The sequence below is a fragment of the Cyprinus carpio genome, chromosome A4 (genome assembly GCF_018340385.1).
Source record: "Cyprinus carpio isolate SPL01 chromosome A4, ASM1834038v1, whole genome shotgun sequence".
NCBI classification, from domain to species: Eukaryota; Metazoa; Chordata; class Actinopteri; order Cypriniformes; family Cyprinidae; genus Cyprinus; species Cyprinus carpio.
The window spans coordinates 1,818,813-1,836,872 of record NC_056575.1 but is presented as its reverse complement, the minus strand read 5'-3'; the positions used below and the strand labels follow the sequence as shown (position 1 = coordinate 1,836,872).

At 32.8% G+C, this 18,060-nt stretch overlaps 1 protein-coding gene and 1 pseudogene across 1 annotated transcript in view; both read left to right on the top strand.

Annotated features, from left to right (window-relative positions):
• Positions 1-276: 276 nt before the first annotated feature.
• On the top strand, positions 277-16,740 carry LOC109062101 (annotated as a pseudogene).
• An 856-nt stretch (positions 16,741-17,596) lies between these two features.
• Positions 17,597-18,060, top strand: part of LOC109062025 (periodic tryptophan protein 1 homolog) — a 7,950-nt gene continuing 7,486 nt past the window's right edge. Inside the window, exons 1-3 of the mRNA XM_042737624.1 lie at positions 17,597-17,760; positions 17,849-17,907; positions 18,039-18,060. The exon at positions 18,039-18,060 is cut by the window's right edge and continues 142 nt beyond it. Of these exons, the coding sequence (XP_042593558.1) occupies positions 17,695-17,760; positions 17,849-17,907; positions 18,039-18,060 (147 nt within the window). The 5' untranslated portion in view covers positions 17,597-17,694. The remainder of the gene's footprint in view (positions 17,761-17,848; positions 17,908-18,038) is intronic.

Sequence of the window (18,060 nt, the reverse complement as noted above, 5' to 3'; positions counted from 1 at the left end):
TAGGGTATTGTTTTCCTCACATTGCTAAGACTACATTTATATGCAAACCCATCCTGTAAAAGTGAAAATTTTGGCATCCGAGGTCCCCTTTACATACTCACACTGGACGTCCAGCAGCACTGATGAGTTCTGTGTGCCGTGTTGTTCAAATGCGTTGTCTTTGCAAGTAAAAGCACCATACAGAGTTGCGTAGTTTAAACAGAGAGACTGAATTAAATAGTGACAGTAAAGAATGTAGTCTGACGTGAATGTACCAAATACCAAGTGTAAAAAAAAATGACCATTATAGACTATGGGCAAACCAGAAGTCAAACACAAAAGTCAGATATTATTGCCAACGCGCGGAAACTAGAAAACATCTTCAACAAGTTCAACCCAAAGTGGTATGCAAGGCCTGTCTGGCAGCCTGTGATGCTTGAAAAGCCTCTTCCGACCCCACCTACTCTCAGCTCAGCAGTTCAGACTGGCAGAGAGAAACTTCACGCACTTCTTGCTTTCCCACTCTGTGCTTTCTTTCTAGAGTGTAATGGTAAGCTGTTCGCTGCTGCCTAGACTCTTGTTGTATCTTGTGCTACCATGCTGCCTTTTGACATTCATGAAGAGTTTGGGCCCCCCCTCCAGTATGTTTAAAGCCGAGAGCTGCTTGGAAGCAGAAGACAATGAATTTAAACCGGGCTGGACTCAGAAACCGAGGAGGGCCTGAGACGTGAGATGGCTTTTTAATGACAGATGTGGGTGAGTTTCAGCGTCTTTAATAGTTTTCTGCTGGTCCGTTTATAGACTTGTCCTCATATCCTGATGATAAGAGAAAAAGAGGACAAAACCCTGCACGCCACTCCAGGTTAGTTCTCTTTTTCGGCGCCGCAAGTCCGTTGAGCTTATCATAACAGTCATATTTTTAGAGATGATAACGAGCTCAACGCGTTCATCGAGACCAGAGAATCCAGACTCATATGTGAGACTCAAAACAATACAACACACCTAATACCAGAAAGAACAAGTTACATGATTTCATCCCTTAATGGGGCATGCAGCAACTCTCTTCTAACTCATATTAACAACAAATCTGCTCTAATATACGCTGCTGAATATGTGTATTTTGTAATGTTTCTCTGAACGTTCTTGTCTTGGTTATGTGGAAGTTGCGGGAACATTCCATTTTGGTCATTTTGCAAAAACAACCTTGTTGGACATGTTACTTTTTGATTGTTCTTAGACGTTCTGCTGACAGGTTCTGAAACACGCAACATTTAAAACAAAAAATATGTTTACAATGGAGGGCACGCGCAAACTGTTTCAGAAAAAAAAGAAAAAACGAAAACATCGACATTGCAGATGTGTTTTTGCGCTGATGTCTTGAGAACATTTTTGAATCACCAAATGTTCTATTAATTTTAACTTGGAATTTGCCCCGAAACATTCTGAGAACCCAGGCCCTGTTAGCTAAATAATGATGTCCCTTTTAATGCAAGTGCAGAAACATGAGGCAAACAACATTCAAAAGTGCTTCAGTTTTCACAAATCCCTGTGTTTTAAGTAACAAAACTAGTTGTTAGTATCACCATATATGCATCAGCTTAACCCTATAGCACAAAGACCGAAACAAGAAGCTGCCTGAAGGGGGCCACGCTGAATGTTTTACTTGAGTGTTTTTTTAATGGACAGTTTTTCATTTCACGTGCTGGATTGAGAAGTGTGTTGTGGAGGCGTACTTCATACCACCGTCCCGTCCTGGACAGATGATTTGCCCTTGTGCCGGCTGTTTCAGATCGTTTGCAATGGACATTTTTCCACTCCGTCAGCAACATGCTGGATTTTAGTTTCATTTTTTCCCCCCTTGTGCTTTGCTCTCTGGCTGGTTTGTTTTTGGTTGGTTTTCCCCTTTGCGGTGAGTAAAACATTCAATCAGCGCCTTCCGAACAGCGTAAGTCATGTGTCCTAATGTTTGCTGCGTCATGTCATTAGCTTTGAATTGAAAGGGACTGTACTCACCCCCGGCCATCCTAAGATTAATGATGAGTTTGTTTGTGTTGGTGGGAACAGATTGGAGAAATGTAGCATCTCTTGCCCCGCAATGTGCTCCCTGCCGTGAATGGGTGCCATCAGAATGAGTCCAACCAGCTGATAAAACAACATCACAAGGTCCTCCGAACTCTATCAGTTACCATCTTGTGAAGTAAAATGCTGTGCCTATTGGGAATTTTTGTCAGCTGTTCCTTTGGACTTTATTCTGATGACGCAAGCCCATTCACAGCAGAGGACCGCATAATAACTTTCCTACGTTTGCCTGTTAAATCTGTTTCTTGCTTACTGTGACATATTTTGTATATTGCTTTTTCCTAGTTTATTCTGAAGAGTTGCCAACTCCACATCTCTATGCCAAAAGGTCAAAGCTGTGCCAAAAGTGGCACGGGTTGGTTTCTTTTTCAATCTGCCTTGCTAAACCCCGGAAACTCTTAGATTAAGACCCACACCCACCACACACCCTTATTGCTGCATGTACGTTTTCATTACAAATCTCAGTGTTTCTATTAGTGGCAACATATGTCTGCATTAATTCAGAAGCGCAATTATTTTATTACGGTAAGCCCTTTTTATGACTTTTAGTTATTTTGCATCACTTAACTGGAGAAGATTTTGAGCTTTCTGTACACGTCAGTTTGCTGTTAACAGGCTGCATTCAACGGTAACCCTGCCTTCATTATTTTTCAACAGATGGAAAGAGAAGGATTGACTTCATTTTGGTCTACTGAGAGATGAGTCTAAAAGTGCAATCTGAGAAAAAGGGCTCGGTTATGAGGAAAAAGAAGTCAAAGTCCACTTTCAAAACCATTTCTTTAGTTCACCTCTTAACAAATAGAAACTTCTAGACCTATCGCCCCCATTACCTTTACTATCTGATAATACATTAAAGGGATTGATACCACAAAGGAAGATATTTTACCAGAAGTTATTTGAAGAATGTTGGTAATCAAACAGTTGGTAGCCATTGACTTCCATATTGTTTTTTCTATATACTAAGGAAGTTGATGGCTACCGTCGTTCTGAATGGTGAATTATTTATTCACAAATTCTTTATTCATAAATATCCAAAACTCTTTTAATGCCTGTGGTTTTATAAAATGTTGTTTGCAAAGTAAAAAAATACATATACACAAGAAAAACATGTTCATAATATCTGTAATATGCATTTAGAAACTAGATATTAAGCAGACTTAACTGGGTAAAAATCATCAACTTGTCAAAGAATATTTCTCAGTGATATTTTAACCCATATTTTCTGGCTTTTGATTTTAAAAAGATCAAATATTTTATTTGTGCGATGGTCAAATGTGTTGTGTGATATTCACATGCATTATACTTAAAACCTTAATCACTAAAAACACATATAACTCTTTCCCTTAAAGGGACAGTTACAACCAAAATGAAAATTTGCTGTTATGACTTTCTCACCCTCAGGACATCCAAGATGTAATGACTTTTGTCTTCAGTAGAACAGTAAAGATGATTTTTTAGCTGAAACTGTGGTTCTTGGTGGTTCATAAAATGCAAGTCAATGGCTACAGGCACTTTAAGAGTCAAAAAAGCACATACAGGCAACCTCCCAAATTAATCCCTGTGACTCCTGACGACATATTGCGGTCTTATGAAGGCAAATGATCGATCTGTGCATTATTTACACATTATTATTACAACAACTGTCTTCTTACGCCTCAAAACTTCAGTGGAGTTTTATCTACATTACCCTCTTTTTCTCTTAATTATTCTCTAGACAAGACCAGAGAGTTTTTCGAAGGCCACTCGCAGCTGATGGAATATGGTGTGGAATTGGAAGCGACACAATCCGTAACAGTCATGAGTTTAATCACCAGCACTACAGAGATGGATATAGAGATTCTAGATATTTTTCTTTCAGTTTCTGAGCTCCTCATGCGTGGTTTATATCATTTTTACCCGTATATATGGGCTTCTTAGGAAGGATACTGCTAGTCCCTGTCTGAACCTGTTGATATATTTTGCAGGGAATGTTTGTTTATTGATTAGATGCACGTATGCCTTCCTGTAGTGCTGATGGGAGAGTTTCCTCCCTGTGTTTTGTAGGTAGTGGATGAGAAGCTCATCTATGTGAAAGTACACATGCCTTTTGAGGTTTTGTGCACTTATGCTGAAGTCCTGCACATCAAACTGCCCATCAAGCCCAACGATCTGGCCCCGCAGTCGTCAACGTACAACTGCTTCACACGACACTTCTACCCCAGCGAGGACGTCATCGCCAAGGAGCCAGAATTCTTCACGGCTCCTTTCCGGAAGGATCAGCTGAAGTGTTTTTTTGTGAAGGACAAAGAGCAGTTCTTCACGCCGGCCATGAGGAGCAGAATGGTGCATTGAATGTCTCAAGAGTCTCTCATGCTTAACCTTCACCTGTGTTTTACTGATATGCTGTGGGTTGCAGGCGTACTACATCCTCAGCCGAGCGCCGTATGAGGTCAGAGGAAACGTGAAGAAGTTTGGCTTCAATAAGCTGTTGGATGGAGGCGTGTATAAGGCTGCGTATCCTTACATGATGTAAGTACAATCCGTGTGCTGGTTGCACTGTTTTTGAGGGAAGATATCAAAGGTGAATAGGGTCAAATTTATATAGAAATAGATTTCACCATACTTTCAGGGTTATCAGTAGTTAAGTAAAACTACAACTATTAAAAAGACTTTTATATATATATATATAATATATATAATATAGATATATATTATATATATATATAGATATATATATATTAATTTATCAGATGAATAATTTAAATTGTTGAAAACTGAAAAGAAATAAAAACTATAAACAAATAAAAAAAAAAATTAAACTTAAATAGTAATACAATAAAACACTAGCACTAAATTTGTAAGATAAATAAACAGTGAATCTAAAATCAAATTAAAAACCGAAAATATAAAATACATTTTACTTAAAAAGTAGTAGAATGTAAATAATCCTAAAATAACACCAGTGTTATTTTTATTAATATATTTTTTAACAGTCATTTTATTTTTAGTTAGTTTTAATCATTTTTTTGTGTTTTTGCAATTTTTATATAATTTTTATACATTTATATTTCAGTTTTAGTTATTCTGAAACACAAAGTTAAATGAAATGAAAATGAGTGCCAGAGTGCCACATTTTAATTGTATTAAATTATATATTGTAAAATATTACTTTTCTTATTGCGTTTCTTGTTTTATTTTTATTTAGAAGTTTCTATTTAGTAAAAATAATAATTATTAATAATATTATGATTATTATTTTATAGCCATATATATATATATATATATATATAGATATATATATATATATATATATATATATATATATATATATATATATATATATATTATTTATTTTTTTGGTCGACTATAATAACCCTAATTACCACTGATCACAGTATATTATGACAGTTGCTTTATATTATTTCCAGAACAGGAATCTGAACAATGGATAAAGCCAGGATCAATATTCTTGTTTCATTTTGTTGACATATTGAAAGGTTTTTACAGAGGCGATTTTTTATTTTATTTATCACACCATATAAAGGAATAAAATGTTATATATATATATAAGTGAATGTTGTATGAATTTAAGCCCTCTGTGAAATTTTGCACACTTATAATGATTATTACAATGATCTGCATGCAGGCAGCGCAAAAAAAAAAAACAGCCTTTGAAATGTTCAATATTCAGTTGATCAGTGTAGTCTTGAAAACCGCCATACAATGAGATGACATCACATCTTGGCACTTCATTCTTAGGCACAAACAAAGGGTTCTTAAGAAAAGGATTTTTTTTTTTTTCCACAAGAATTGCACTGAGAATCATTCTTGGAATTTATTTAAAGAACTTTCTTGGCTTCTTTCTAAAGATTTTTTTGCGTGTCCCCCCTGTCCTGCATTTAAACTGGATGTACTTTATGTAAAGTAACTGAAATGTTGCATGAGTATTAATGTGCTTTCTGCTGGTGTTTTTGTGATTTCTGTAACAGTGCAGATTTAATGTGAAATCTAAAGAGCCCAGTTGCCCTAATGAGAGATTTCTGCTGTTTAATGAGTGGGCTCATCCCAAGAGCTTTTACAAGATGCAGCCTCTGGACCTGATCAGGTGTGTTTGTGTATCAGTCTGTTGATGCATTCGTGCTGTTTCTGTTTTTTCTTCTGATCCCCTCCCGATAGATGAGCTTGTTAATACTTTCAGGAAGTATTTCGGAGAGAAGATCGGCATATATTTTGCCTGGTTGGGTTTTACACAGTCATGTTGACTCTCGCCGCTGCAGTCGGACTCTGTTGTTTCATATACGGATACACAACCAGAGAGAGCAGCACATGGAGGTACAGCAATTATACAACTAACAGTACAGTACTACCGCAGGGTGATAAAGACTGTCCGTACTTCTTTTTTAATTTAAAGTGAAATATTACAATAGTGTTATTTATTATTTTGTTTTCATTTAGTCATTTTTATTCTGTAAAAACTAAAGTAATTATTACTATTAAAAACTATTTAAAAATTAAAATATATTTTAATTAATAAATGAATTAAATATAAAATAAACATAAATAGATTGTATTGATAAATACATAATCACAAAATTTCTGTCCCTAAAAAAATAATTAATTAATTAATTATAGAAAATATAAAAATAAATAAATTTGTAATAATTTATTGTAATACAAACCAAGAATTTTACATAAAACTAATACATAAAAATAGCATTTAAATAATATTTTATCCACGATATTTGTAATATTAATTCTCAGTATAAATTGGGTCATACAAACATATTTCTTGCAAATTGTGCAACCCTATAAACTTACACATCAAACATGATTTTTATTGCAGTTTTTATCAGAATTTTCCCCAAATGCTCCAGCCCTTCTTGTACAGTACTTATGTATGTTTGACTTTGACTGATTCTGACTGTTTGTTTGGGCAGCAAAGAGGTGTGTGACCCTCAGATTGGTGGAGAAATCATCATGTGTCCACAGTGTGACTACTGTCGTACTGGAGGCTCAACAGCACGTGTGAGTCGTCTAAAGTGAGTAGTCCAAACACACAGATCCACAGCGTCTCCTCTGGAGGATTGTGGGATTTGGTGTCTGATCTAGGATTTATCTGAGGTTTATTTTGTTTGTGAAACGCTCTGAAGCTAAGAATGTGTTTCTGTGTTGGTTTTTTACTCCACAGAGACTGTGTATATTTGATAACTATGGGACGCTAGTGTTTGCCATCTTCATGTCTGTTTGGGGTGAGTGATGTCATACGCTGGTCACATGATCCCATGCACTCATACCAGTGTTGTGTTGCTAAACTTTTGTCTGCTTGCAAAATTCCAGCTCCACATTGCAGCTTAATCTGGCCAAGAGCCAGCATGCAGCATGCAGTCTTGTTTGTTAATGCAACATTTAGTTGTGTCATAAACTTGTTTGGCGTTTCAACAAAACTTTTGCTGTTTTTGTATGCAATATGTTTCATTGGTAGCATTTTACAGTAAGGCTAAGTTTGTTAACATTAGTTAACTTAGTTAACGGAAACTAACAGGGTTAGTTAAATAAAACTGAAACTAAATCTAAAACTAAAACCTTAAAAATAATTCTTTAAACAAAATAAAATATAAAAGACATTTTATTTCTGCTAGTTGCTAAGGCAGCATTTTTCATTTTAATTTAGTTTAACTTGATGTACTAAAATAACAGAAATAAAATTATTAAAAACTGCATAAACATATATATGTGTGTGTGTGTCTGTGTGTGTGTGTGTGTATATAAAATATATAAATATAATATAATATAATATAATATAATATAATATAAATATAATTTATATATAAATACTATGGAATGAAATATATAAACAAATTAAAAATATTAAATAATAATAATAATAATAATAATAATATCTCAGTGATACTAAAATAAAACAACAAAATTACTAAAACTTTAACTAAAATGAAAACAGAACATATATAAAAAAAGATTTAAAATATTATTAAAATCTATAGTTTCTTAACACTTGACCTAACAATGACAATGACAATAATTTAAACCATTTATTTAATGTATTATTTTCATTTTTTCATTATTATGCTATTATAGTATTTTATTACTATTTTGAATCAGCTTTTATTTTTATGTTTTATTTAATATTTTTTGTGTGCATTATTATTATCATCATCATATTATAGTTTAATTTTTATGTAATTTGTTGTGTGTTTTTATTATTATTAATTAGGTTTAGTTGATTTTTATTTCAGCTTTAGTTCTCTTTTAGTTTTTATTTCCATTTATTAATTTTACTGCTTCAGCTTATTTCATTTAGTTGCAAAGGCATTTATTAATGACAATGAACAGTTGTATTTTTTTTTTTAAATTTACAAAGAAAATTAATAAAAACTGTAACAAATTAATGGGACCTTCCTGTAATTACTGTAATTTTGTGAAGCATTATTTGTATGCATGTTATAAATCTTGTGTTTTGTATGCAACGTGTTTGTCTTTGGCAGTGACTCTGTTTCTGGAGTTCTGGAAGCGCTATCATGCCAAACTGGAGCACGACTGGGACACGGTGGAGTTGTTCCAGGAGGGAACAGCCTCGACCTGAATACGAGGCCAAATGCATCTATGAGAGAGTGAACCCTGTTACTCAGGTATGATTTTCGCTACATGCAGTGGCTCTGTTCAGATGAACTTATTGTTTTTTAGGTTTGTGATATTAACAAAGAGCTTTTGTGTTTGGTTTATACAGGAAACAGAGAAGGTGCCGTACACGGCCTGTGGCAAGTGCATGAGAGTGTCGTGTGGCATCGGCACTGTGTTATTCTGGGTAATATTGTGCTTTCTCGTTCATACATGTAATTAAATATTTAAAAAGGCATCTAAAAGTCAACATAAAGTAATAATACAATAAAGGGGCGTATGATTTCCATAGGATAATCACACAATTTATCATCCATGTTTTAATTTTAGAAGTAAACCTGCCCAAAAAATGTGCAAAAAATTTAAAGGTTTGTTTAATTTTCATATTTAAAGATAAATAAAATGTCTTTATTTAATTACCAGAAAAATTACAATACACAACATAGAAATTCTAAAAAAAAAAAAAAAAGAATCATAGGGCCATATTATTGTAAAAAACAAAAATGCAATAATGAAGTTGTTTTTTGAATTCAATTAATTTAGACATGTTTTTTTATTATTAAAATGTTATTTAACCATTCAGATAGAATAAAACAAATAAAAATAAAACTGAAAACACAGAATTTGGTCAAAAAAAAAAAAAAAAAAAAAAAATATAATATATATATATATATATATATATATATAATAAAATAAAAGAAAGCAGAGTTTGAGAGAATAAAAGAAAAACATATTTCATTGGGCCCTAAAATATTTTTTGTTAAACTTTTAATAAATTGTATATGCTATTGAATAAAAAAATTTCAATAATTATAAACTGATTAGATATGGTTTTGGATTACTAAAATTAAATTAAACTATTAAAATTAAATCCAGAAAAAAATTAAATGGAAACACAGAAGTTGGTAAAAAAATAAAAACAGAAAATAATGATTCAAATTTAATTTTTATAGGACCCTTAAAATGTAAGGGCCCTGTTAAAATATATTTTTTTAAAAACCTAAAAAAAATTTTTTAAAAATTATAAAATTCACAATATTAAAAAAAAATAAAATTACAAAAATGTAATTAAACCATTAAAATGGAACCAACCAGGTAAAATAAAAAACGGAAAACACAGAATTTGGTAAAAGAAAATAAATAAATTAAACTAAACTAAACTAAATAAAATAAAATAAAATAAATAACCTAAATAAATACAGAATTTGAGAAAAACAAAACAAATGTGCCCTTTTCATATATTGGTTTTGAAATATATAAGTTTCATGATTATAATTAATTTGACTTTTAATTACTATAATTGATTGACCATTAAAACGGATTCCAGAAAAAAAAAAAAAAACAGAAACAGAACTTGGGGAAAAATAAAACAGATTTCATAGAGCCCTAAATGCATGTACTGAGATGACTTGTGCTTACGCATGTAAAACAGCTTGCAAATGTAAATTCATGTTCTCATGTTTTGTTGTAGGTTCTGTTGATCATAGCGTCGGTGGTCGGGCGTGATCGTGTATCGTCTGATCGTCTGGCAATGTTTATCACTTTCTCTTCGAATCTGCACTCTCATCTGAACAACAGAAAGGAGCTGGAGCCGTTCAAAGAGTACGTCACCCCTCAGATGGCCACGTCCATCACGGCCTCCTTTATCAGCTTAATCATCATCATGATTCTCAACAACGTCTACGAGAAAGTGGCCATCTTGATCACAGACTTCGGTAAGGGATCCCTTTCACTCATACTAGTTTGATGATTTACACAAATGATTCCCATCAGGTTTTTTCAGCTGAATCCCTGAAAATGAAAACATTTTTTTTAGTTAAAGGGTTAGTTCACCCAAAAATGAAAATTAGCCCATAAATTACTCACTCTCAAGTCATCCTAGGTGTGTATGACTTTCTTCTTTCAGACGAGTTATATTTAAAAATTGTCTTTGATCTTTCAAGCTGTTTAATGCCACTCAGCGGGTGTTGCATGCATCAGTCCAAAAGAAGTTAAATAAAAAGCGCCCATCCATAAAAAAAAAAAAAGTGTCTCACATGGCTCCGGGGGGTGAACAAAGGCCTCCTGTAGCGAATTGATGTATTTTTGTAAGAAAAATATCCATATTCAAAATGTAATAATCACTTTAATCTAGCTTACGCTCACTGTTGTAAACAGAATCAGTTCCGGGCGGATGCTGTATGGAGGTCGGCTATATTTTTAGTAGTTTTATTTTTGTTAACAATAATATCCCTGATTTGCTTTTTTCTTTTTGGATTTATTTATTTATTTGAAATAATTTATTTATTGCTATTTTTTATTTATATTATTTATATGCTATTATAATTTTTATTACTGTTTTGAATTAGATTTTATTTAAAAAAAAAATTTTTTTACTTTTAGTAATTTTGTGAACATTTTTTATTTATTTTTATTCATTAGTCAGTCATTTTAGTGCTTGAACTTAAACTTCATTTAGCTGCACCATTTCATATTTTCGTTTGAATTTTGTTCATATTTTTTATTTTATTTCAATTTCAATTAACAAAAACATTTTTAACAGTCTTTGTTAATGATAATAACCATGATTTACATGTTCACAATTCTTTAATGTCAGTTAAAGATCTCATGGCATGCGGGCAAACAAATAAAATATATAGTTATTTTAAAACTATTTATTCATGTATTGCAATTTGTAATTTTTATGATTTAATTATTTGTTTGAGAAACCCAGACTCATTGTGAACACTCATTCTGTGTGCTGCAGAGCTGCCGCGGACCAAAACGGAGTACGAGAACAGCCTGACGCTGAAGATGTTCCTCTTTCAGTTTGTGAACTATTACTCGTCATGCTTCTACATTGCTTTCTTCAAAGGGAAGGTGGTGGGATATCCGGGGGAGCCTGTCTACTGGCTGGGCACCTTCCGCAATGAGGAGGTGAGACATTTCTGTGCGATCAAACATTTGCATGAATTGATATGCAGCTGTATTTCTTGAATGAAATGTGCAATATTGTGTCAGTGTGATCCCGGCGGCTGCCTGACTGAACTGACCACACAGCTATCAATCATCATGACAGGAAAGGCCATCTGGAATAACATACAGGAAGTCCTTCTGCCGTGAGTTTCAAACACAAACCACAAACTGGTTCAAATCATTCATCCTGTTGTTCAGTTTATAAGAACAAACCAAAGTCATGGTTACAGTTATGCACTTATAATAGACATCTATGGCGCAAGAATGACATTGCACCTGTTATGAAATAGTAAAGCTACTAAAAACACTGAGGTGCGAGTTGAAATTATTTTGTGTGCTAATCGACATTGGGCAACAGATACTGGGCATTTTCACTAAGCGTTTGCACACGAATTTGTGTGTGAAATCTGTGTATGACCATTTTCAAAAAAACAAATCATAATCAAACAATAACTTTCATGCTAAATTGTATTCTAATTTTTACAAATAAATATTTCGAATTAAGTAGAGATGAGAAGTTCAACCCATGCATACATATGAAATTAGTGAATAAGACCCAGTGGTATTTTAGAGTAATTATATTTTTATTCATATTTTGAATTAGTTTTAATTCAAATTTTAATTAATTTGTGATGTGCATTTTCTTTTAAATATTTCTGTTTTAGTTTTTTTTAATTATTATTTCCAGTTAGTATTTTTAGCGTTTTAATTTATTTCAGTTTCTGCTTTTATTGCAGCTTTGTTTCACTGAACAAAAAATGTTTAAGTAGTTTTATTGTTTAATGAGACCCCATGTTATTTTAGTAAACTATAGTTTTTAGTGACATTTTGAATTTGTGTCAATTTTTATATATTCTGTTTTTTAAAGTTTTAGTACTTTTGTTGTGTGTTTTGGTAACACTAACAAGTTTACCACAATCAACAAAAAGCTAAACACATTTTACTAAAACTAAACTGTTTTGTTATTTGAAATAAAATAAATGTTAACTGAAATAAATTAAAATATTGAAAATATTATATTATAAAATATTGAAATATTATATTATAATAATTAAAATATTGTAGTTGTCTAGGTAAAATAACAAACTAAAACTGAAATAAAAATGAATAAAAACTATTTAGACATAAACTATAAAAATACAAAAACACAACAATATTACTAAAACTTCAACTAAGACTAAAATAAAAACAGAAACTGTAAAAATTAAAACTATTATAAAATATTAAAGGGATTCTCCACCCCAAAATGGAAATTTTGTCATTATTCACTTACCCCCATGTCGTTCCAAACCCGTAAGAGCTTTGTTCGTCTTTGGAACAAAGTGGAACACCACAGTGATTAATGAATTAATGGTGTTTGTAGGTGGTTGAAGAATCTGATATTTCGTCATTGCACCCAGGTGAGTTCAGAAAAAGTGATTCCTCGCTGGGAACAGGACTATCAACTCCAGCCGATAGGAAAGCTCGGCCTGTTTTATGAATATCTGGAGATGGGTGAGACTTTATGCACATCTGAACCATGAAACATTGTTGGATATGAACACAGTAGAAGATTTAGAACAGTAAAGAAGGTTTTTAGATAAAACTGTTATCCGTGGTGATTCATATAATGAAAGTCATTGGCTACCAGCACTTCAGAGTCAAAAAAACAACACAAGTAACACAAAATTAATACCCCTGGCTTGATATATTGAGGTCTTATGAAGTGAAAGATCATTCTTTACAACATTATTACCCCTAATCCAGAGAATCAGACAAATGGGAAATCCAATTATTTTCAGTGAACTGTTCCTTTCGGACAGTTTGTTTCAATGAACTGGTTCAAATAACCGATTCACCAGTTTGTTTACGTAATCAAGCAATGACATCATATATGATCATTTCACTTCATAAGACCTCAATAAATCATCAGGAGCCAAGGGAATTGTTTTTGTGTTGCCTGTATGTGCTTTTTTAAATCTAAAAGTGACGGTAGCCATTGACTTGCATTTTATGGGTCACGATTTCAGCTAAATATAATAAAGAAAAACAGTCTTGGATGGCCTGAGAGTGAGTACATTTATAGCAAATTTTCATTTTCTTTTTTTGTCTGTTTGCAGTGATCCAGTTTGGTTTCGTGACTCTGTTCGTGGCGTCCTTCCCGTTGGCTCCTCTCCTGGCGCTGTTCAACAATCTGTGTGAAATCCGCGTGGACGCCTGGAAGTACACGACTCAGTCTCGGCGGGCCGTTCCAGAAAAGGCCCAAGACATCGGCGCCTGGCAGCCCATCCTGCAGGGGGTGGCGATTCTAGCGGTGGCCACAAATGTGGGTTGAGAGGAAGTCATTGTTTTTGCATCGTGTGTGATTGAGGTCATGTTCACTCACTGTAGGTGTTTTCCTCTCCAGGCTGCCATTATTGCCTTCACTTCTGATATGATCCCTCGACTGGTTTATTACTGGGCGTTTTCCGTCAGCCCTTATTCAGGTGGATCTGAACACACAACTCCCGTCTACATCAACAACACTCCACACTTCATCGAGATGAAAGCACCTCAGTGAGATGAAAAGGCCGAACGAGGAGATCACACCGTACTGGTTCAACAACATCACTACATGCAGGTGAGCTGGTAAAACATAACCAGTTGTAACTGCACTAAAATGCTTTCAGTTTATCCTTTTATAAGCTCGCCAATTTTACAAGCATTCTTCTGCATGTTTATTTGGGAATGTCGGTTTAATACAGAGCATGCATATGTATTTTGAAAAGTAAAAAGAGAGTATTGTTAAGTTATGAAGTGACTTGTAACACCTGTATGTTTGGATCGTTTATATAAAACTACCCAAACACACAAGACTTCCATAGATTTGCATAGAAAATAGCAAAAGCTTGTCTAATAATATGGCAGGTGGCAAGAGATACTAAAGAAAGATTGATCTGCGGTTTTTGAGGCGCAGTACAGTGAAAGGTTATTTAAAACCAAAACGAGTTTTACAACCTGATTTCACAAGAAAAAAAAAATGAACAAAGAACTTTTTAGTTCTGTGGAAAAGCATCTGCTCATGCTTTAACTAACTAAAATATGATAACTGTGTTGTTTGTGTAATTATAGTTTTTATTCATATTTTGAATTACTTTTTATATTTAGTTAATTGTATGTTTTTGTCATTTATTAGTTTTATAAATATGTCTATATAGTTTTATTAATGTTTATTTTAGTTTGAGTTATTTTTAGTACATCAAGTTACACTGAATACAAATGAGAAATGTTTAATTTTGTACAATTTTATTTATTAGTTAGGGGGTTATCATTTTGAGTTTATTTATTTAAAGAATATAATGAATTTAGTTAAAGTTTATTATTTAAATAATATTTATGTAGACAAATCTTTGTTTTCAGTACTAGTTAAGAGTATTAGTTAAGATTCTTTAAATTATCTTTAATATTTTGGCAATACTACAAATACAACAAGGTTATTTCTTAACATTATTTAAATGTATTAGTTAACATGAACTAACAATGAAAAATAATTATTTATTCATCTTAGTTTTAAAATTTACTAATACATTTTTAAATCGAAAGCTCCATCTATCTATCTATACACACAACAAAGAATAGTTGTTTTTTTATGAAATAACATTAACATAAATTATTAAATCTTGTAAATAATATATTGCTTATTGTAAGATAATGTTAATGCATTAATTAATGTTAACAAAAGGAGCTTTATTGTAAAGTGTTACCAATATATTCACAAAACAGTTTTATTTATTTATTAAACAAAACAGCTCACAGTTATTTCAAAATCAGTTTTTTTTTTTCTTTTTACACTATGACTTGTGTATTAATGCACTCTTCTTATGTTCTCAGGTATCGTGATTTCAGGCATCCTCCCGGTCACCCAAATCAGTATGACTTCAGCATTTATTACTGGCACGTTATTGCTGCCAAACTGGCTTTTATGATTGTGCTTGAGGCAAGTGACTAGATGTGAGACAACTAATGATGATTTAATAAAACACGTTTGTTCTGTTGTTGTAAATATGCGTTTTTCTTCTCCTCGCAGCACATTGTTTATTTCACCAAGTTCATTCTGTCCTACATGATCCCGGACGTGCCGGAAGCTCTGAAGGAGCAGATCAAACGGGAGCGTTACCTGACGCAGGTCATCCTGCATGAAACCAACATCCAACACTTCAAGGAGCTCATGAAGCCCATCGCTGACAATCTACAGAGCGAGATTGAAGAGCCAGAGTTGGATCTGAAAGTGTGAAGCCTTAAAAGGCCAGCTCATGTCAAACCTGAAACTACATCTGTTACCGTCCTTCACCTTAATCCATGAACTGCACCGCATCTCAGACGCCAATTCAGGCTTAAACCTCAAACAAGCACGACCAAGAATGTTTGCATAGTCATTTTCAATTTAGCAGACGTGTTGTATAATGTGATCACTGTAATGGTATCTGAAGTGCTTTAATTATTACAGATAAAAGAGGAGAAGGATCGTCAACCACTAAGTTTAATATTTTCAGAAATTGCACTTTATGGGTTTGAAACATCATTTTAATTATCAGTTTGTTACGAACGGCCACTAAAAATCAGTTCTGACAATCCATTCAGTGCGTATTGTTACATATAATATTAGCATATTATAAATGATAAAAACCAGATATGTGATCTTTAACCACTTTTTATTGAACTAATGAAACAAAGAAAATGTATATTTTTACTTTAAGTATTATGCTGGAGCTTTTTTGTTTGTAACCATGTTTTTTGGACATGTACCGTGGTATCTGGAGTGCTACATGGATATGGTGTTTATAATCAAGGTGTATTAGGTGTGATATGGTACTAACTTTGATAGCATTATTTTACCATGGTACTGTCTCACATGATTATGTGAGCATAAGATGCCATAAATTAAGCTTTTTAATATTATTTTAGCCCAGCTAACATGTGTCATGCTCTGTATGTTTGTGAATATTACCGTATTTAGTTTTACCAATTTGTAAAATATGATGTTTACATAAATATTTACAGTACATATGTATATTTGCATATATTGACCACGTTTTTATATATATATATATATACATATATATAAAAAGATTGATGATGTACAATGTTGACTGTTTACATCATTTCATGCTTTAATATTTTATTATATTAAATATATTACACGGTAACACAGTAAACGTCAAATACACAGTAAACCGTGTTATTATACAGTAAGATATTACGTGTGTGATAAATTTGATTAATTTTAGAATTTTTTGTTACAATTATAATTTAAATACTAATTTTGACATTTTGATTTCTTTTTAGTTATATAATTTTATTCATTTTTGTTTCCGTTTTAGTTATTTTAGTACATCAGGTTAAACTAAATGAAAATAATGAGTTTGCATTTTTTTTTATTTTTGTTAGTGATTATTTTATTTTATTTGAGAAGAACTGCAACATTCTGCTCTAGTAATTTTTTTTATAATTTTTTATTATTATTTTTATTGAACACTTTCTTAGGGAATACAAAAGTGAAAAAACATATGCCAAAGAAAAGAGCCTATAGCAATTCAATTCAGAAGACAGAGAGAAATAATAATAAAAAATAAAATAACAACAAAAAGCAATTGCATTAAAAATCAATCAATCAATAAATATAATAATAAATAAATGGGAAAAAAATTAGACCAAAAAAAAGTAAGCATGCATTCAAAGTTTTAGTTGCCTTTTTGTAACAGGAGGTAGACAATAATTTAATATAGATCTTAATATCTTCCTGAAAGTGAGAAAAAAGGGGGGCAACTTTCATAATCTTAGGTAATAATTTAATAATAATTAGGTTGCAAAGAAAGTAAACATTTTCATATTGCTTCTCAAAAGTGAAAAATCCAAACAAAACATCATTAAAGTAAAGATCAAAGTCATTATGTATGAAGTTTACAATGAAATGTCTCGCCAAAGTTGCTCTAGCAATTTTTTTTATTTCTGTGTCTCGGCGCCGATGTGACGTCATCACGGCGCGACTACAGCTCGGAGAATCCTCGTGTGTTGTTTTTACCGTCATAAATCCGTACCGAATAAACCATGAGCTCTCAAATAACGTGCGTCGGATGGGTGAAGCGCGGGGTCGCTAAAGAAACGCCGGATAAAGTGAGTCTGTCTTCTGGTTGTGTTTACACGGCGTGTTTCTATACGCACACGTGTTTGCGCTTTAACGCGATTGAAATCATCGTTACAGGTTGAGTTGAGCAAAGAAGAGCTGCAGCGCATCATATCGGAGGCTAAACAGCAGTTAGCGTGAGAGTTCATTGGCTTACTACTGTTTTATAGCAGGCTCGAGTTAAAGCACGTTACATTTAATAGACAAATGAGACCATCCCATCTAGAATCTAACTTAATTTTATGACATTTCTATCTGGTTTCTTCAGGGATGCTGGTGATGAGGAGGAG